Source organism: Vicugna pacos, chromosome 4, assembly GCF_048564905.1.
Source record: "Vicugna pacos chromosome 4, VicPac4, whole genome shotgun sequence".
NCBI classification, from domain to species: Eukaryota; Metazoa; Chordata; class Mammalia; order Artiodactyla; family Camelidae; genus Vicugna; species Vicugna pacos.
This window is the reverse complement of record NC_132990.1, coordinates 50,707,250-50,727,025: the sequence shown is the minus strand read 5'-3', so window position 1 is coordinate 50,727,025 and position 19,776 is coordinate 50,707,250. Positions and strand designations below refer to the sequence as shown.

The 19,776-nt window shown below is 46.1% G+C and overlaps 1 protein-coding gene and 1 long non-coding RNA gene across 9 annotated transcripts in view; one reads left to right on the top strand and one right to left on the bottom strand.

The window, feature by feature from the left end:
• Positions 1-3,699, bottom strand: part of LOC116280322 (uncharacterized) — a 45,102-nt gene extending 41,403 nt beyond the window's left edge. The window contains exon 1 of one of the 4 annotated variants that reach the window (XR_012072110.1): positions 3,366-3,699. This is a non-coding gene — a long non-coding RNA (uncharacterized lncRNA). The remainder of the gene's footprint in view (positions 1-3,365) is intronic. The other 3 variants (XR_012072106.1, XR_012072107.1, XR_012072108.1) reach the window with 3 other exon arrangements.
• Positions 3,700-3,739: 40 nt separating this feature from the next.
• Positions 3,740-19,776, top strand: part of TBC1D2 (TBC1 domain family member 2) — a 45,517-nt gene continuing 29,480 nt past the window's right edge. For 3 of the 5 annotated variants that reach the window (XR_012072104.1, XR_012072105.1, XM_006204059.4), the window contains exons 1-4: positions 3,740-4,373; positions 7,750-7,891; positions 12,324-12,471; positions 16,938-17,071. Coding sequence is in view for 3 of the 5 variants with exons in the window: in XM_006204059.4 (XP_006204121.1) it covers positions 3,999-4,373; positions 7,750-7,891; positions 12,324-12,471; positions 16,938-17,071 (799 nt within the window). In the remaining 2 variants the exon portion in view is untranslated. The remainder of the gene's footprint in view (positions 4,374-7,749; positions 7,892-12,323; positions 12,472-16,937; positions 17,072-19,776) is intronic. The other 2 variants (XM_031677344.2, XM_015238960.3) reach the window with 2 other exon arrangements.

Here is a 19,776-nt window from a genome sequence, read left to right as displayed (position 1 = left end):
AAAAACTCAGGCAGAGAGGTAAAGTAACTTGTCCAAGATCACACATCTAGTGATGATGGAGCCAGAATTTAAATCCAGACAATCTAACTCCAGAGACACTAGAGGAGAAATGATGAAGATGCCAACAAGATCTGACAATTTCTGAAGGGAATTTCTTCTCCCTACCCATTAAATGATGTGGCCACATTTCTTGCTAAGCATACCAAAACCAAAAAAACACAGAAGTCTAAAATTTCATTTTTCTGGCTTACAAATATGTGAAAGTTAAACTACAAATATTCCCCTGTTATTTGAGTCTTTAAAATACACAACAATTAAAAAAGACAATTTCCCTGGAACTAAAGCTCTTTTGCAGAATCTGGTTCACATTCAGAATTCAAAATGGAATATAAAATAAAACTATTCAATGTCTGCAATGTCGGATCATTTCTTTCAAGATTCTATAACTAAACATTGTGAAACATGTGCTTTACATGTGGAACTGAATTTCCTTTATGTTCAGCCATGCAAAATGTTACTGTCAGAGTTGACATTTGTTTTGTGACCCTGCACGCTAGTGGGGCAGTGCACTGTGACCTCTGAGATGATGTGATATTATGAAGCATACATGCAAAAGTAAACACTGTTTCTCTCTTTCCAACGTTTTATAGGAAAGCTGTCAATGAGAATCCTATTTGCAAATGACTTGTGTGTTTAAATGAACCTCACTCCCTTAAAATTATATACTTGGGAAAATTGGTCAGCTACATGCAAAAGAATCAAACTGGACTACTTTCTCACACCATCCACAAAAATAAAGCCAAAATAGATTAAAGACTTAAATATAAGACCAGAAGCCATAACTTCTAGAAGAAAACAGGCAGTACTCTCTTTGACATTGGTCTTAGTAACATTTTTTGGATATGCCTCCTTAGGCAAGGGAAACAAAAGCAAATATAAACAAATGGGACCACATCAAACTAAAAAGTTTTTGCAGTAAAGGAAACTATCATAAAATGAAAAGGCTGCCTACTGAATGCGAGAAGATATTTGCAGACAATTTATAGTAACAATATTTGTATAACAACAAATATACAAAGAACTCATACAACTCAATATCAAAAAAAACCCCCAAACAACCCAATTTTAAAATGCGCAGAAACAACCCAATGGTATATTTATACAATGGATACTACTCAGCCATAAAAAAGAATAAAATAATGCCATCTGCAGCAACATGGATGGACCTGGAGATCGTCATACTAAGTGAAGTAAGCCAGAAAGAGAAAAAAAAAAAAAAACCATATGATATCTAAAAAAAAACCACACAAATGAAATTACTCACAAAACACAAAAAGACTCACAGACATAGAAAACAAACTTATGGCTACTGGCAGGGAAGGAGTTGGGAAGGGATAAATTGGAAGTCTGAGATTTGCAGATACTAACTACTATATACAAAACAGATAAACAACAACTTTCTACACAGGAAACTATATTCAATACACTGTAGTAACTAAAATGAAAAAGAACATGAAAAAGAATACGTGTATGTACATGTATAACTAAAACATCATGCTGTACACCAGAAACTGACACAACATTATAAACTGACTACACTTCAATTAAAAAATCTTATTTGTCAAAACACATTAATTCTTTGGGCTTATTTTCAATTGAAAATGATATTACTCAAAAATAGATGTTAGAAATTATATGATGATGTTTTGCTGACCAGAAAACCTAAATTTTTAAAAATGTTTTCTCAATAAGATTGCACTCAGTAAGAGAAATAAGATTCTCAGTAAGAGAAATAACACTGTCCCATAGTAAGAAAAGGAAAAAATTCAACATGGAAGGTAGCTCAAATAACTTAAGGCATAATATTTACTAGTGCATATAATAATGGAACACAGAGAAATTCATGACTTTGTTGAAAGAAAATCAGTTTCCCTTTGACAAGCGACCCGATAAACCCAACGGCAGTACACCACAAAGGCCACAAGGTGTCGCTATCTGACAACCTCTTGCTTTGCAGCTAACGCTAGGCGCCTGCAGGTAAAGAGGGGAGGGTTGTGAGGGATGTTGACTATATTTTGATGTAACCAAAAGTACATCCATTAGGATATTTAGCAATTAGTGCATCTAGATTAACAGGAATTTCCCTCTACTGCTCCTAAACCTAAAACTTAAACCTTTTTTTCCCTCTGGAGCAACCCTGAGCATACAGATTATTACTGCAGATTAGGGACACCAAGACAAAATTTTTCCATCATTACCTTTTTAGGTCTTCGTATTCAGTGGGATGTCCTGGGTAGGAATTATAATCACTATTTTACAGATGAGGAAACCAAAGCCAGAAAGGTTTTAATGGGCCAATGAAAATTCCAGTGCCCAGGTTTCCTAACACCCACCACTGCAGCTGGGGCCTGTACACCATGCCCCTCCCTAATTCCCTCAGCATGGAGGTGGTCGGGAATAGGGTTTGCCTGGGACCCTGGGCTGCAATGCTTGCACCAGGATAAACAGGATACAAAGAAACTATAAAGGACTAAAAATAACTGTATGCATGCACAGTTGGGGCAAATTATGAACAATAAGATATTAAAAGACCAAAAACCCAACTGCCTCTTCTGAACTATCGGGAGCAATAGCAGGGTCCCCAGAGCAGAAGCAAGATAACTGCATATAATTCCTGCACACAGCACCACCAAGGGGGTGGGCAGACCACCTAAGCCACCCCTGCAGCCCAACCCCTGGGCCCGCCCCTACCCTTGCCTTATTTAAGGGACCAGTTCCCCCACCCCCTCAGGGAGCGAGTAAGGGAACCTGTTACTTGTTATTGCTTCCTCATGCTGCGGCACGAGTCCCACTAAAACCTTGCCTGAATTTCTCCTCTGGCCTGTTATCAATTTATATTGATTAAGGCCAAGAACCCTGGTCGGTAACATCATTTATAATTATAATTCCAGCAGTGAACCTGTGTTAAATAAATTACTGGCTAAGGCAATCTCAGTCTCATGAGCATAACTTGCCCCGAAGAAAACAAAGAAGATTTTTCTTAAGGACGGCTGATGGGGAGAAGCAAAAGATAAAGAAGCTAAGGAAGGGCTAGAGAAGAAGCCTGAAGCCCCTAAAAAGGTGGACAGAAATGGGCTCCACAGAATGCGCCTTAAGGAAGAAGGAGAAACTTAAGGACAAAAGGTAGAACTGGGCAGGAAGCTGAGCGAGCCTGTCAACCTGGGTATATTTGTTGGTTTACAAAATTTACTGAGCCCAATCCCGCCCCAGGCACTGGGCCCTATATAAGGCGAGCAGCCCGGGAAAGAGTCAAGTGGGAACTGGGACCGAGGGAGAAGAGACCACCACGGTCAGCTGCGACTCACCGGGGCGCTAAAGCAACAGACCCCACGAGGCACGCGCGCCGTGTGCGTCGCCGGAAGTGGTGGCACCGAGCCGGGCGTCCCTTTTAGCCAATGGCAGCGCGGTGCGCCGTCCGTCGTCCGACCGTGACCTGCGCGGCACCTGAGAAGAAAAGGCGGGAGGCCCGTAAGGCGCGAGGAGCTATCCTTCTACGTTATTGCGCGAGTTACCGGAGCATGTAGTCGAGGCCGGGCGTCACTTCCAGCTTCTTTTCCGCAGGTTAACCTAGCTCAGGAACACGACGCCTTCAACCTGAAGACCCCCTCACGCCGCAACTGCCCTCAGTAAAGATGGCGGATAGACGCGAAGGAAAGCCGGAAGTAGGCGGAGTGGGAGGAGCCGGTAGAGGGCGTGTCGGGGCGTGGGCTGGCTGCAGAAGGGTTCCGATGGGCGTGACCAGCCGCCCCTACTGGGGTTTTGATCAATTAGGTGCACTCACAGCAGCCAGCCGTGTCCCTCCGTCGTCTCCTGGGGGCGGGTCACCACTGGCCCCGCCCCATCCAGAAAGCTCCCTCTTAGACAATTTCCCCTCGGTCTCCGAGATTTGACCGGAGTTCGGCTGCTGACCTCCAGTCCCTCGGTGGTCTCTATCAGCGATGGAGGGCGCCGAGGAAAACCCCGCGGAGTCTAGCTCCTCCGCCCCCAGGTCCGAAGAGCCTGCCGGCTCGGCCAAGGGCCGCGAGGTATTGCCTCCCGAGGAGCCGGAGGGCTGCGCCCGGCCCCTGGAGACAACTCCTAAGAAACTTTGTGGATATCTAAGTAAGTTTGGCGGCAAAGGGCCCATCCGGGGCTGGAAATCCCGCTGGTTCTTCTACGACGAGAGGAAATGTCACCTGTATTATTCGCGGACCGCACAGGATGCCAATCCCTTGGACAGCATCGACGTCTCCACTGCAGTCTTTGACTGCAAGGCAAACGCTGAGGAAGGGACTTTCGAAATCAAGACTCCCAGCCGGATTATTACTTTGAAGGTAAATGGGACAGCTTTTTTCCTTTTCAGCTGGGTTTATATCCCAAGGTACGGCCAGGCGCAGGTGGGTGGTCACAGTAAACTTACTGGAACAACGATCACCGACCCTGAGCACTCCAGTGAACCCTGGGTGCTCAGAGTTTTGTGCTTTCCAAAGTGCATTCACATCCATTTCCTAATTGAGTTCCCACAACAAAGGCAGGGATGATGGACCCATATTACGGATCAAGAAACTTCTAAAGAGATGAAGTGACTGGTCCGAGGTCATGCAACTAAAAAATGGTGTATCCCATAGTTTTTCTACTTCTCAGTCCCGTATCAGAACTTTTACTTTTGGGCGTGGCTAACAATGCAGTTACTCTAACTTTCTTACTTGGGGCTAAAACTACAGCCGAGTTGGGAGGTTTGCAATCTTCTCTCAAGGCCCGGATTCTGAATCACTTTCCTTGATGTTGTGGCCAAGGGGAGTGAATGCTGAGAAAACTTCGGCAGAGATTGGGAGATAAACACTTAGGTTTCACCGATCAACCCACATTGTTCATCAAGGCATGCCGAAACCTGTTTTCTCACCAGTAGGTTTTGTTTTATCGTCATATTTACCTGAGAAAACCTGAAACAATGTGAAGGCCATGTGCTTTGAAGTCAGACATGCTTGGGATCAAATTCTACATCAGCTACTTACTAGCTGTGTGGCTCTGAGCAAGTTAACCTCTTTGTACCTAAACAGTTTGTGAGATTTAAAACAAGGTGTGTAAGCACCTAGCACATCACAGGCACCTACAAGTTGTTAAATTAATCTCAGCACCTCGAGTACAGCCTGTCACATAGTGGCTCAATAAATATTTGTTGAATGAAGACACATAGCAATGGAAGCAAGGTCAGAAAGTTCATGTCATGTCAAGAGGGAGGGCCCCAGAACTTAACTGGAAAGACAGATGTGGGCTAAGAGTTCTAGGATTCACGTTCATCAGAGACGAGTGTGCCAGGAGACTGTCTTCCAGTCCAGTCTACACCTACCCTCGCACCACCCCACCCCGTCTTCCCACATCTCCACCCTCACCTCCAGCCAACTGGGCATCTGTTGAGCCCACAACTTTAGTTCCCCTGTATGTGACCAGGCTGAGGGAATCTGCAAAAAATAATGCAAATCAGGAATTCCACGCCTAGGAAGGCAGGCGTTTTAGGGGTAATGTGGCTTATGGGTCATGTCTTTCCTCCCACACATTGAATGCTGTCTACATGGTCTCCAACATATGCCGTTTACTATTCCATTGACCCCTGTGTGTGTCTAGCACTGTTAGGCACTGGGATGTGGAGCCAAATCAGACCAGCTCCCTGGTGTTCAAACACCTTAAGTCCTGGTGAGAGAGACCAACAGGGAGACTGGCATGCAAGTAAACTGTTTTATAGAGACACTATGATAAGTTGGTACCAGAAAGACATCGTGACAGGAGGGGTCTCTTCCACTGAGTAGGTGGGGCTATCCAGAAAGGAGGAGGAGGAAACGGGCGATGACACATTGAGACTTGAAAAAGGAAATCAGTTTTCTACAAGCAGACAAGAGAAAGAAGGATATTCCAGGCCAAGAGACCCCCATGAGCAAAAACAGGAAAACAGCCTGGAATGTCCAGGCAAATCCCAGAAGCCTGGGATATAGAGGGGCCCAGAAGTCAGAGTGGGAGAGCAGAAGCCTGAGGGCAGGCCATTCATGAGGTTGGCCAGAGAGCTTGGATTTTGTCTTACGGGCTATGGGAAATTGTCAGAGCTTTAAGCAAGGAAGCACTGCGAGATTAGAATGTTGAGAAAGTTGTCTGGCTATTGGGTAGAGAACAAATTAGGAGAAGATAAGGCTGTGGCCCAGCTGTGGTCCATCAGGAGGTGGTCAGGAGAGAATGATGGCCGAGCTAGAGCTGTGGCAGTGGGAAGGGAGACAAATAGGGGTGGCTCGGGATGTGCGGGAGGAGTCAGAGCTGCCTTGTGCAACTGGCTGACTGCATGGTCAGGCCAGTCACTGATATGAGGGAACCCAGGATGAGGAGTCCATAGGACATGCAGGCTTCTGTTGCCCCCTGTAGACTCTTAAGTTCCAAGAGGATAGGGGCCATGTGTGTTGGCTTACCACAGTGTCTCCCGTGCCTGCCACAGTCCCTGACATGTATAGTCGATGCTCAATATACACCTGTCCAATTAATCAATAAAATAGGGTGTTTGGATATGGACTGGGGCTTGTCACACAAGGTCATGGTGAAACCCTGGGCAGGGCTGAGATCTCTTGCAAAAAGTATATAGAAAGAGAAGAATGGTGGGCATGGTTTTATGTGACTCGATACCTCCACAACAGGCTGAAGGCCTCTTTCATGAGCTCGTGCACACCTCACCTGTGGTCATCATGAGAGAGAGGCTTGCCCTGGTCACCCGTAGCTTCTGCTGTTCTCATTGTTCTGATTGAGGGCAGCTCTGTGAGGCTCCCAATCCACCTGCAGTGAGCTGCCCAGCCTCTGTGGCCCAGCTGATCCCATGCCTTCTCTGTGTGAGCCACAATCTCCTGGCCGTAAATTAATGAATCTCTGGCCTAGAGGTGGGAGACCCAGGTTCTGGGACCAGCTCTACCACCACCTGCGTAGAAGACTCCAGAGCCTTAGTTTCTCCATCTGTGGAAGGGACCTGATCACTCCTGCCCTGCCTCCCCAGTGGAGGACCCGGCAATGTAATGGATGTGAGAGTCGGCATTTGGACCATCTAGTGCTGGGAGACTAATGGGCGATGTCAGCCATACCCCATGTGGGCTGCCTGGAGGGTGCAATGTAGTTGTTGTAGTGTGTGGATGGCTTTTCAGGTCCCAATCATATCCATGATTTCAGTGCCTCCCTCTAACAGGAGGGATTCTCCCCATTTCACAAGGTCAGCTAGGACGTTGAGATGCCACACGGGAACACAGTGATGCTACCAGAGCCCCAGCCGGGTCAGAATTTCAAAGCCCTCTCCCTCTCTCTTAGCATCTCCAAGTTCCTTTATCCAGTGAGCACATTTTGAGCACCTGCTGTGTGTCAGGAACTGTGCTGGACACTTTACTTTCCTTACCTCATTTCACCCTCATAACCACCTTAGGAAATGAGGGTTATCATCACCATAGTACAGATGACAAAACTGAGGCCCAGGAAGGCTAAGGAACCTCTGAGTGGGGAGATCAGAGCCTGAGTTATCTTCTGTGGCAAAGAAGCAGGTGGTGTTTCAGAGGTGGGCACCCATCCGCAGTGACAGTTTCTTTTCCCCTGGGAAGGAGAGAGTTGCCAAGCCTCCCATGACCTCCCTGCGTCCCACACCCAGTGCCACCATGCAGGCACAGGGCCTTGCCAACTAACCCTTGTGCTTCTCAGGCCGCCACCAAGCAAGCGATGCTGTACTGGCTGCAGCAGCTGCAGATGAAGCGCTGGGAGTTCCACAACAGCCCACCTGCACCTCCCGCCACCCCTGACGCTGCCCTGGCTGGGAATGGGCCCGCCCTGCGCCTCGAGCTAGGTACCCAATGGGCTTGCCTCTTGCTTGCACACCCAGGGCTCTTGGTGACCAAGCCTTTACTCTCCTGTTGGGAGTGAGTGGGAGGAACCATCTGCTAAAGAAGCAGAGCCAGGGATGTGACTCAGGATCAGTTAGGGCAACAGTACAGCATCAAGGGCAAGAATATGGGCTCTGAGGCCAGGCTGCCTAGATTCAATTCCAAATCCTGTGTGGCCTTGGGCAAGTTGCTTAACCCTTCTGAGCTTTGGTTTCCTTTCCTGTAAAGTATGCCTGCTTCCTAGGGTTATTATGAGGATTAAATTAATCCATACACCTTACATGGTTGGAACAATGCCGGCCTGTTGTCAGAGCTCAGTAAATGTCAGCTACTATTATGATGATGACAGCTGTGGGAAGAGCTCAAGAAATGAAACTCACAGAGCTGCTACGAGGAAGGTTAATGAGAAAATACAGTTATTGTTGTCGCTTCTTACGTAAATGCTTTTGTGCTGTGGGTTGGGTAAATCAATGATTTTATCATCAATGGCCCCATAAGGCAGAATCTTTACCCCCATGTGGCCCACAAGTGAAGTTTCTTGATCCCAAATCCTAAAACATCTCAGCATGGGGGAGTCTAGGAGCTCATACCCTCCTGCCCATGCTGCAGCCAGGGTTATGATTGGCAGGTTTTAGAATTGGGACAGACAACCCAGAGAGCTGCCCCTGTGACAGTGTGGAGAGTGAGGTCGCAGCACAGAGCTGCAGTGTGTCTAACACACCGCAGCCTCAGTTGACAGGGAAACAGTGGGCGAGAGCAGGACCTGTGGCTGGGCACCGCCTAGACCCCAGTACCTGGATGCTTTGCAGACTGAGCTCATCTGCCCTTAGCCTTCTCCTCCCCACTTTTCCTTCCCTCAGTAAATGGCCTTCATTTACCCAGTTGCCCCAGCAACTGGGAGCCCTCTTGCTCCTTCCTAGATCACTGATAGTCAGTCCATTCAGTCCCCTGTGCTGGCGATGTCTGCCCTCTGGCCTGCACCTCAGACCCAGGCCCTTCTCACCCCTGTTGCCTTGGGTCAGGCCTCAACTGTTAGCTGGAAACCACAGCAGCCTCCTCTATGATGTCCCCGTGTCCCAACCTGCCACCTCAGACCCACCCCCTTCACTACAGCCAAAGTGTGCTTCCTCAAATGAAAACCTGAGCTCCCCACCCCACCCCAGCTTCCGTAGCCACCCACCATGTCCCAGGCCCAGTCCCAGCTTTTTAGCACCAAACTCAGGCCTCATCCTTCCTCGTCTCCCCTCTGCCCGCTCCCCCGGAGCCCACTTGCAGCAGCACCAGAGGCATGTCTGCTCGCTCCTCTCTGCCTGGTGAGCTCCTGCTTAGTCTCTGTGGCCGAGCTCCACTGTCACCTCCTCCTCTGCCACCGCCTCTCGGAAGCCTTCCCGGACTGTGCCCCCTGGACTTGTATGAGCCCTCAGCACTTTTTGCGGATGGTTCCAACAAGGCCTGTCACGTTTTGTTGTAATTAGAGCATCCTTGTCAGTCTCTGCCCTCTGGCCCTGAAGGATGAGGGCTGTGTCTTTGTCACCTGTGTCTCCCCTACCTGCTGCCCTGCCAGGCACAGTCGATATTTGCTGAGTGAATGTGTGAGTGAATACATCGAATTTTATCGTTAAATGAGGAAAGGAATGAAAAGCCCTCAGTGTAATGGCAGGCACAGTGTGAGAGCTCAGTACGGGGGAGCTGCCCTGTAAAACTGTCGCTGTGTGTGTACCTGCACGCTGTCACTGTCAAGTGCCTCTTTTTAGGGTCTATAATAATCATCCATAATTGTTTCAGAGAACTTGCTGGGGCTTTTATGCTTGTAAGGACTTTCTTTGAGGAAGGGTTTGTTTGCTTTTGCTTCTGCACTTCTGCTCACCCTCCACTCCCATCTGTCGGAGACTCAGCACCCCAGCTGTGCGGGAAACTGCAAACTGAGTTGACATGGTTGCCGAATCAGCCTCAGACTAGAAGCAACAAAAAGCCCTCCTCCTGACAATTCCCGAGCGTCCAGAATTGAAATCAGTAGAACTGGGTAATCAGAAGAATGGCTTCGGTTCAGCACACTCGGTGGGCCTCTTCTGGGCCAGCCTGTGCTGTGAGCATCAGGGGAGGGGAGCGATTGCCATAACGAGCAGGCTCCAGTCTCCTGACAGGGGCGCTCGGGGAGGAGATGCAGGAAGCAGGGATGTGGGCTTCTCCTGAAACCTCTCTTGTCCCACAGTCTGCCTTCACCCTCCTGGACCCAGGGCCCCTGTATAACCTTCCCTAGTCTATCCAGAAAGAAATTTCTAGAGTCTTGAGCAAACTGGCAGACTCAGGATTAGACTGGAGGCTGCCCCACCTCTCCAGTCTCCACCCTTCCTGGGAGGAAGCAGGGGCCTGCTCCCAGGGCAGCGAAAACCAACAGACTCTCATCTGACCTTGAGTCACAGACACATCAGCTTGTAAAAGTGTCTTACCACAGTCCTTGAGCAATCTGCAAGGCATGTTCTCTATAGCTTTTACACCTTTATTTTATACTTTACCTAAACAGTGGTCTCCACAAGAGCCAAAAAGGATGGAGGGGAAGTCAACAAATTTATAAGAATGTTAACATGCTGCCTAAGTAGGGCACAGTTTACAAAGGACTTTTTTAAATGTATGTCATAAAAATATGCATACCACTTACTGACTCTGTTCTCACAGTTTATATGCATTGTTTTCTCAGCCTCACAGCAATCTCAAGTAGGTAGTGTTATTCCTATTTTTCAGAAGAGGCTCAGAGAGGTTAAGAGACCTGTCCAGGGTCACACAGGAAGAAAATGGCAGCACTGAAATTTGAACCCTAGTCTGCAGACTCATTCCACCACCACCACCCCACTCCCCTTCAGCTTTGGAGGCAACTGGTCATGTGTCCAGGGCCCTTTGGGGAAGCAGTGGCCCACAGGTCCAGGCACTTTTTGTTGGGTGATGATTTCTTCCTACTGGTAATGGGGCAACCTCTACAGCTCAGGCAAAAGAATTATAGGTTAATGCCGCTGAAAATTCTTCATGTGATCACCTCACTGAGAGTGTTTCTCTAGCCTGGAGAGGGGCCCAGAGGCCCTAGGCCAGAGCCTTGGGTCATCAATTCTGTTTCCTACAGTGGCATCTGTCTGGAACCGAACCCACAATATCTCTGAGGTGTGCCTGTATTTTATGTTTTTACACCCACACCTTTTTTCAGATGTAGTGCAAAAATAAATACGCTCTACCCCTACATTTTCACCCTCTCAGTAAGAGGGCTCCAAATGAGAGGTGTTATCTACTGCCCTGTTGTCCTCAGGGGCCACTTGGTCAAGATGGTACCATCCCATAAGTGGCCTGAGTTCTCTCTCACTTTTTGTAATACTCAAAATTGACTTCTAAATATTTCAACTCCCTCTCTTATACCTCTAATAATGTGTCCTTTGCTTCAAAACCTCCCTTAACATTAAACATTTTGAAGCACTTGCTGTATGGGAATCATTGTTTAAACACTTGGAAAATGTAGAAAACTGGAAGAAAAAAGTAGTCATAATCCTATCACCCAGAGACAGCCAGTATTAACATTATGTCATGAGCTCCTATCTGCCTTTTACTTAGACATATTTTGGATCATATAATAATATAAAACATCCTACTTTGCTTTTTGGTACTCAGTAGAGTGATCTGAAATTTTCCCTGTTGTAAAATCTTTTTATAAACAGCTACTTTTGGTAAAGATATATTATTTTTCTGTTTTTAAAAGTAATTCATGTTTACTGTAGAATATGTAGGGGGAAAACCATAAATTATAATGAGCATATCCTGCCTATTTCTAATCCCATCATGTAGTTTTGACCACTGTTAAGATTGCAGAGTGTATTTCTTTGAGTTTTTTGTCTGTACAGTTGAGACATACAACAAACCCAATTTGTTATATGGTTTTTTCCATATTATATCTCATCCCCATACTTAAGCATTCTTCATTAGCATTGTTTTAATGGTTGAGTAATATTCCATTGTGTGAAAAGCATCATGATATATTTAACCTTTCCCTAGATCTTTACGCTAGTTCCAGTTTGAGGCTAAACAGTACCAGGATGAACCTCTTGGCCCATAAAGCTTTGTCTGCATTTCAGGCAACTTCTTTAGGATGGATTCTCAGATGTAGAAATATCTGCAATTCTGCAAACTTTTAAGGGGGTTTCCAGGAAGGCTGTCTCAGCAAAATGCATCATTTTACTGGTTGCAGCACATTTGGAGAAAAGCCTGCCTCTTTGGTGTTAACCTGGAAGGAAGGCTTGCCCGTACAGCTCAGACTCCTGCCTGCTCCCAGGCAGACCTGAGCCTGTAGCACCCACCTGTCTAGTCTTTGCAAGTGCAGTGACCCAGTGGGTGACTTCCCTTTCCTTTGTTCCCCAGAGCAAGAGGAGGCGGAGCTGGAGGAGTTCCTGTGTCCTGTGAAAACGCCCCCTGGACTTGTGGGCCTAGCAGCTGCCTCCCAGCCAGTCCCTGCCATGCCCTTGGCTCTTCAGAATATTTCCCTCAAGCACCTGGGAACTGAGATACAGTGAGTGCCCGTGGAGCTGAGGGGCTGGCCAAGCTGCAAGCAGTCCCTTCTTTGGCGCTTACAGTGATCAGGCGTGATTCCCTTACAGGGAGTTGGGCCTGGGTAGAGGGTTAGGAGCTTTATTTTCAATTCATCACATCATGACTTTAAAATATTACATTTGTTGTTCTGATTTTTGAAGTAGTGCATGTTCTTTGTAGGAGATTAGGAACACCTAGAAAGGTATGCATTTACAGTTACCATAGTCCTGTCACCTGGACAGGCATTCTCAGCATGTGCTATATCTCTTTCCCCGAATTTTCTATATTCATATGTGCATAATTGAGATCATATCAACATAATGGGATGATGACTTCACTAAATGTCTACATATGTCAAACATCAAATTATTCACTTTTAACATGTGTAATTTATTGTATACTGATCACATCTCAGTTTCTTTTTCATTTAATACTGTATGGTATATACGATTTCCCACTGGCAGGCTTTGTTTTAAATACTTTATAAAAAGTTAGCAGTGCCTGGATTTGTATCCTGGCCCCACCATTTATGGGCAGTGCTGCCCTTAGCAAGTTGTTTGATTTCTCTGTGCTTCACTTAAATTGTCAATAAATGTAAGCATAACAGTGCTTGCCTTACAAGATGTGTGTGTGTGTGTGTGTGGTAAATGGGTTAATGCATGTAAACTGCTTTATAGCTGCTTGGGTATCAGTAAGCACTGAAATATTGTCTGTTGCTATTACTGTTGCTCTAATTGAAGGAATGGAAGCTTTTGGAATTCAGGCTATTCTCAATCCTGATCCTGTTTGGGTGCTCACTTTCTGTATAGACTTCAGACAAACTGGGACCCCTTAGAAGGCAGAATAGATTGTTAACTGGACTTGGATTAGAGACCCCTGGCTCTGTGTGAACCAGGCATAGCGTTTCCCTCTGTTGGCTTCAGCATTTGAATTTGCTTGGGTAACTAGCAGAGTAGTGATGCTCTTCCCAGGAGAGAAGCAGGTTTCAGGGAAAATATGATGAGTGTCCTTTAGGGCCTACTGGCTGGAGGTGGAACTACCCCACAGTGGGTGGAACAGCCTGGAACACAGGAGAGAGAGCTGAGCTGGACAGAGAGACTTGGGGGGTATGGGGTGTGGTTGAGCCCCCAGTGTGAACAGACAAGGTGGATGCCCTGTAGGGGATGTTCCCTCAGGCAGAGCTGGAGGGACCTCGGTGCATGGGGAGCCTGCTGTGGCAGAAGGGACCTGAGAAGTCCAGCCACCCAGCTGGTGTGTGTCTAGGATGGTCTCCCTAAGACTAAGCCAGGTTTCTGCATAATGACCACCACAAACAGCAGAAGTGGAACAGAGAACATGCAGAGATCAAGAAGGAAGGAAGTTCCTGAGGATCAGTCAGTTACTTGTAATAACCCACAGAAATGCGAGGCAGTGTTGCAAGTGCCCTGGCTGCTGACAGCCCCCATAAGACCAGGGTTGCCCTTGTCTCCTGCACCCACTGGACAAGGGGAAGTGTGGGCAGCAGTGACGCTCACCCCACCCAGCCAGTGCCTCTGGCTATAGTGATGTGCCCCTGAGTTCTCACCAACTCATGTGGCTTATGGTGTGTGAAGGTCATGTGATGGGCTCAGCATGGTGCCCCTCATGGTCATCATTCATACTAATATGGCCACCACTCTTTAATTTTTAAATGGGTAAAGTAAGAACTAGGAAAAATAAATGACTAGCCCAAGGAGTCAGGGCTCTTTATTGAAGGTCAGGTGTTGGGAGTCCTGACATCTGATTTCTTCTGTGTTCTTAATTTAATTGATTAATTTTACCTTCCATCAGTCAGCTGTACTTTCCATTAAAGTATAGTTTCATTTTTTTCCTATTCTGGACCCAGCTATACCAAAAAACTGGATTTTGCTTTAAAAGTAAGTTTAAGATCGAATGATAGTTCCTTGAAATGATGAACGAAATTGATAAACTTTTACCTTGAAAGACCAGAAAAAACAGATTCAAATGACTAAAGGCAGGAACAAAAGAAGGGACATTACTACCAACCTTATAGAAATAAAAAGGTTTATAAGGGAATACCATGAACACACACAAACAAAAACCTAGGACCAGATAAATTCACTGGTGAGTTCAACCAAACATTTACAGAAGAGTTAATACCAATTCTTTACAAACTCCAGCCCTCCCCCTGCAAAAAGAGCAGGGAACACTTCCCAACTTATTCAATTAGGCCAATATTGTTCTGAAACCAAAACCACATAAAGAGAATGTTTTGAACACCCAGAGCCTTCACCTATACTGCTTGTATCAATTTTGCCAGCAGGCTTTTTTTTTTTTTAATTCACCTTTTCACAAAGGACATGGACCTTCAGGAATCCCAGCTTTATGTAAGAATTTCAGTTTTAACTCCATATTTTGTATGGGTCCAAAACCTTGTTTTCTTTCCTCCTTTGCAACCAAGGCTCTAGGTTTCTGGTATCAACAGTCTATTTCTGATCACAGGAAAAAAAAAAGTAACTATGTGTGGTAAGGAATGCTAACTAGACTTACTGTGGTGATCCTTTTGCAATACATTCATGCATTTAATCAGTATGTTGTACACTGGAAACTAATATCACGTTATACTCAATTACATTTCAATTAAAAACAAAACCAATTGATCCTTGGACAAACTCACATCCTAGCCAACTTTCACAATGATAATTCTGCAAACAAACACTTCAGAATTCAGTGTCATATAATAATACACATTTATTTCCAGCACATCTGGGTTTAACCGATACAAGCTGGATTCCCCTGGTCCTGGCTCCAAGCCATTGGGAAAATCTAGGTCTACACATATTTCTCACTTTCCATGGACCAGCCGCTGAGGCATGTTCTTCAAGAGGGCAAGCCCTACATGCAAGCGCATTTTAAACCTGTGTTTAACATCATACCTACCAACAACCTTTCAGCCAAAGCCAGTCACATGGCCATGCCCGAAGTCAAGAGGAGGAGGGGGAAGTAGTCTCCTGTGGAGGTGGAGGGGAAGGAGTGAGTATTTGCCCAGCGGTAATTTAGTCCCCACATTCTTCTTCCTCTTTACTTCCCACTTGAATTTCACCTCGTTTTTTGTGTTTGGTCCCTTCCTTTTTCTGGGAATTCAGCTAAATATTTTAAAAATATGTTTTGCATTTATCTATCATCTAGGTGTTTGTGGAGCAAGAGTTTTTTAGAGTAGTTTGCCCACCATATTGCTAGATGTTTGCATGGACCGTAGGGACCGTGGAGCAAAGCCAGGGCTCCATCACGGTCTACAGACCTTGGCATCCTCTTGTTGTTTGACCATGCTATTGCTGCCCTTTAAGTAAGTGACCTCCTCGTGCAGTCTTTTTCAAACTTTTGACCATGACTACAGTAAGAAAAACATTTTATTTTATAGCTCAGTCCACATATATATAATTCACAAAATTTTAACCCGTCCTGAGTGGGGTGCATTCTGGTATGTTCTGTTCCAATTTTTAAAAACCAGTCATGACGTGAAACTGATTTTCAGTCTACCAGTGGGTCACAACCTGCTGTTTGAAAAACTCTGACTTCCTGATCTTTTTTGTCATTTTTTTCTTTCTTGTTATTAATGTAAGAATATGTCTACTTTTATCCTTTTACTAAGGGTGTATAAACTCAGTCAGACTGCCTTTTCATCTGACTCATTATGAATCTCTCCATGGTCTGCGGTGCCAGGCCAGCCTTTAGTGCTACCTGGCTCCTTCCTGCAAACATCTGTTGAGCCTGCATTCCGTACCAGCAGGCATGCTGATAGGTGGGTGCCCAGCTCTTGAAGAGAAGATGCCATTACTCAGCCTAGACAAGTACTTGGTCAAAGGGTGGCCCATTCCTGAAGTGTGGTAAGCTCCTTGGAGCCTGTTGAGGTGATCAGTGGAGGCTACAGAGAGAACAGATTTGAGCAGGGAAAGAAAGCAAGGGGAGATGGAGGCCAGGAGAGGTTTGGAACTTTTCTCAGCAGAAATAGGGAGCCACTGATGGATTTTGAGCCGGGTAGTTATAAGACTGGATGAAGGTTTCAGGAAGTTAGTTTGGCAAGTCCATCCAACATTCATTCAACAGGTATGTAGTAAGTGCCCTCTATGCTTCAGGCACTGTTCTAGGCATTCAGAGGTTTTCAGTGAACAAAACAGACAAACATCCCTGCTCTCATGGAGCTTATGCTCCAGCAGTGGGGCTGGAGGCAGAGGCGTCAAGCGTATATTGTTTACAAGGAATACTGTGTATGGAAGGTGATATGTACAATGAGAAAATGAAAAGGAGAGGGTGAGGGTGACAGGAGTGGCTCAGGTGGGATGCATCGGACTGATCGGGCCGTGACTAGGGATGAGGATGCGGCCCAAGCGCCAGCAGCGCCAGTGGGGAGGGCAGTGGGCAGGATGGCAGGGCTGTCAGCCTCAGGATCCTCCATTTTCCTTTCAGAAACACGATGCATAACATCCGGAGCAACAAGCAGACCCAAGGAACAGGCCACACTCCCCCAGGAGAAGATTCCCCACTGAGCGAGGAGCCCCAGAGGGAGGAGCAGCCCTCATCCCCTGACCCCGGCACCCCAGGTGAGCCTCTGCCCAGGTCCGAGCTGCCTTCAGAGACTGAGTGTGTGCCCTCTCTCCTCCCCGAAAACCAGCATTCATGCTTGTGTGTGTCAAAGGTGGAACTCTCCAGGTCACTCCTCCTCTCCTGGGCTTCCACGGGTCTAGTAGCAATGATTCTTTTTTGGGGGGTGATAACAATACGTAACTTAAAACTTACCACTTTAACCAATATTAGGTGTGTAGTTCAGTGGCATTAAGTACATCCGCAATTGTGTGCAACCATCACCACCAACCATTTTCAGAAGTCTTTTCATCCTCCCAAACTGAAACACCAAGCAGTGATTCTGGAAGTAATAAGGAAAATCTCTCTCACTTTTACTTTCTTACTTTTTTTTGTTAATTTACAAGGAAAGGATATAAAAATGCTTTTCTGGGATAATTAAAATCAGATCTGACTGAAGAGGCAGAACAGACAACCTCAAGGTGTTCATCCCAGTTATGATGTGGCACTTTATTATTTCTTTCACGAAATGTGGGTGACCCACAACATCAGGGGGTTTGACGTCTCTGAAATTGGCATTGATGCCCTTAGAACATATTTTAACTTAGAAACAGCTGGGAGAAAACGGGCTAAGGTAGCACTGAGGGGTCTTAGGGCAGAGAGGCCCCCGGTGCTGGGTAGAGGTGACTCTAGAAAAAGCACCCCTTTGGAGCAGTGCCTGGAGAGTCCCCACAGATCACAATGAACAGTCCAAGAGAAAGTCAGTACTATATCAAATCAATAAAAATAATACAACTAGCACTTATATATAGTGGCACTTTTTGCTAGAGCAACTCTAAGCTTTTTTTTTTTTTTGGTAACAGTTTCATTAAGATGTAATTCACATACCATGCAGTTCACTCCTTTGAAGCATACAGTTCAGCAGCTTTCAGTATATTCTGTACAATCATCCCTGTAATCAATTTTCAAACATTTTTATTACCCCCAAAAGAAACCCTGTACCCCTCAGCCCTCAATCCCAATCTCCACCCCCTTCTAACTACAGGCAACCACTAAATCTACCTGCTGCCTCTATAGATTTGCCTGTTGTGGACATTTCATGTAAATGAAATCTACAGTATGTGGTCCTCTGTGATTGGTGCCTCTCACTCAGCACAACCTTTTCAAGTTTTGTCCATGTACACTAAGTGCTTTACCTGCATTAACCTGTTTAATCCTTACAACCTGAACAGTACATACTGCTGTTCTCGTCATTTAATAAATGAGGGAACTGGGGACAGACGTGTGGGGTGACTCGCTCACGGCTGCACAGTGAGTAACAGAATACAATTCAGGCCAAGCAGTCCAGTCCCATACTGCTAACCTGAAGCCTCGTTTTCTAAGTCAGTGACTTTTCAAACTACATCTTTATTGCCATGAAACTTTGTGCCCATAAACAAAATCTGAAACACAAAGCAGATAAAAGCCGAGTGGAGGCAGGAGTGGGAGTCTGGGCTCCCCCTCAGCTCCTCCGGGCCCACCCTCTTCCCTGCCCAGTCAGCGCTTGAGGTGCTCCCACGAAATCCCAGGGCACTGATTGGAAACCACTGTCGTAGGCCTCGTTTTCCCCAACTGCAAGCTGAGCAGGGTGATCTTACGCTGCCTGTCCTCAGGGCTGGTGGATGGTAGTGTTATTATTAGAGGGCAGCAGGGCTCCAGGGAGCCTCCCAGCCCTCTTAGACCCTGTGGCAGGAAAGAGAAAGCAGCATCGCATTCCTCTGAGCTCTGCAAGCTGCTTTGTACCCGCTCAACCGGATTTCTTTTAAGTTTGGAACAAGACTTGATCTTGTGCTCAACAAGGCCAAGGAGTTTCTGGTTTTTGTCACCTACGAGAGTAGTTCTTTATCTGTTCAGGACTATTTGGTTGGTCCTTGGCCTCGTCCTCAGAAGAAAGTTGCTAAGTGATTCAGCTTGTCCTGCAAGCCCTGCCTGTCCCCTCCCCTAGAATCTCATACCACATCCTTATTCTTAACATCTTAGTCCCAAAATGATTGGGTATAACTTACTAAAATGTATATCGGGGGAACGTAAATGAGTATTTTGGGTTAGGAAATTTAGGTAAGATCAAGAAAAAAATCCTACAGTGTACCAAAGGTGGGCAGCAGATGTGGCTCTGAGCTTCTCAGCAGCCAAGGCAAAGAGGGAAATGCATGTGTTTAGATTATTTCCAGCTCCATGAGATTAAACCTGTATTTTCTTGGAAGAGGCAAAGCTTTTTCTGGCACTGAGTACTGGGGAGAATTTCTCCTGTTGGAGCCTCATAATGAACATGATGTGTATGATCCATGTGATCAAAATTCTCAAGGTCCCTTGACCATATAGTCGGGCCATTACGTGTCCCTGGATGCAGGCTGATGGCAGAGCCCTAAAGCTGGGGGCAGGGCAGGACAAGTCAGTCTGAGTGAGTGAGTCTCTGATATTGGATGTGATTTAAGAATAAAATTTAGCACTGGTGAGCAAACACTGTCTATAAAGAGCCAGATAAACAGAGGCGTTGTAGGCCATATGGTCTCTGTTGCAAGTACTCAACTCTGCCCTTGTGGAGTGAAAGAAGTACAGACATTGTGCAACAAATGGCATGACTGTGTTCCAGTAAAACTTTATTTACAAAAGCAGGCTACCGGCAGATTTAGCCTGGGCTGTTGTTTGCTGTCTCAGGCTCTGGAGGAAATAAAAGGATACGGCC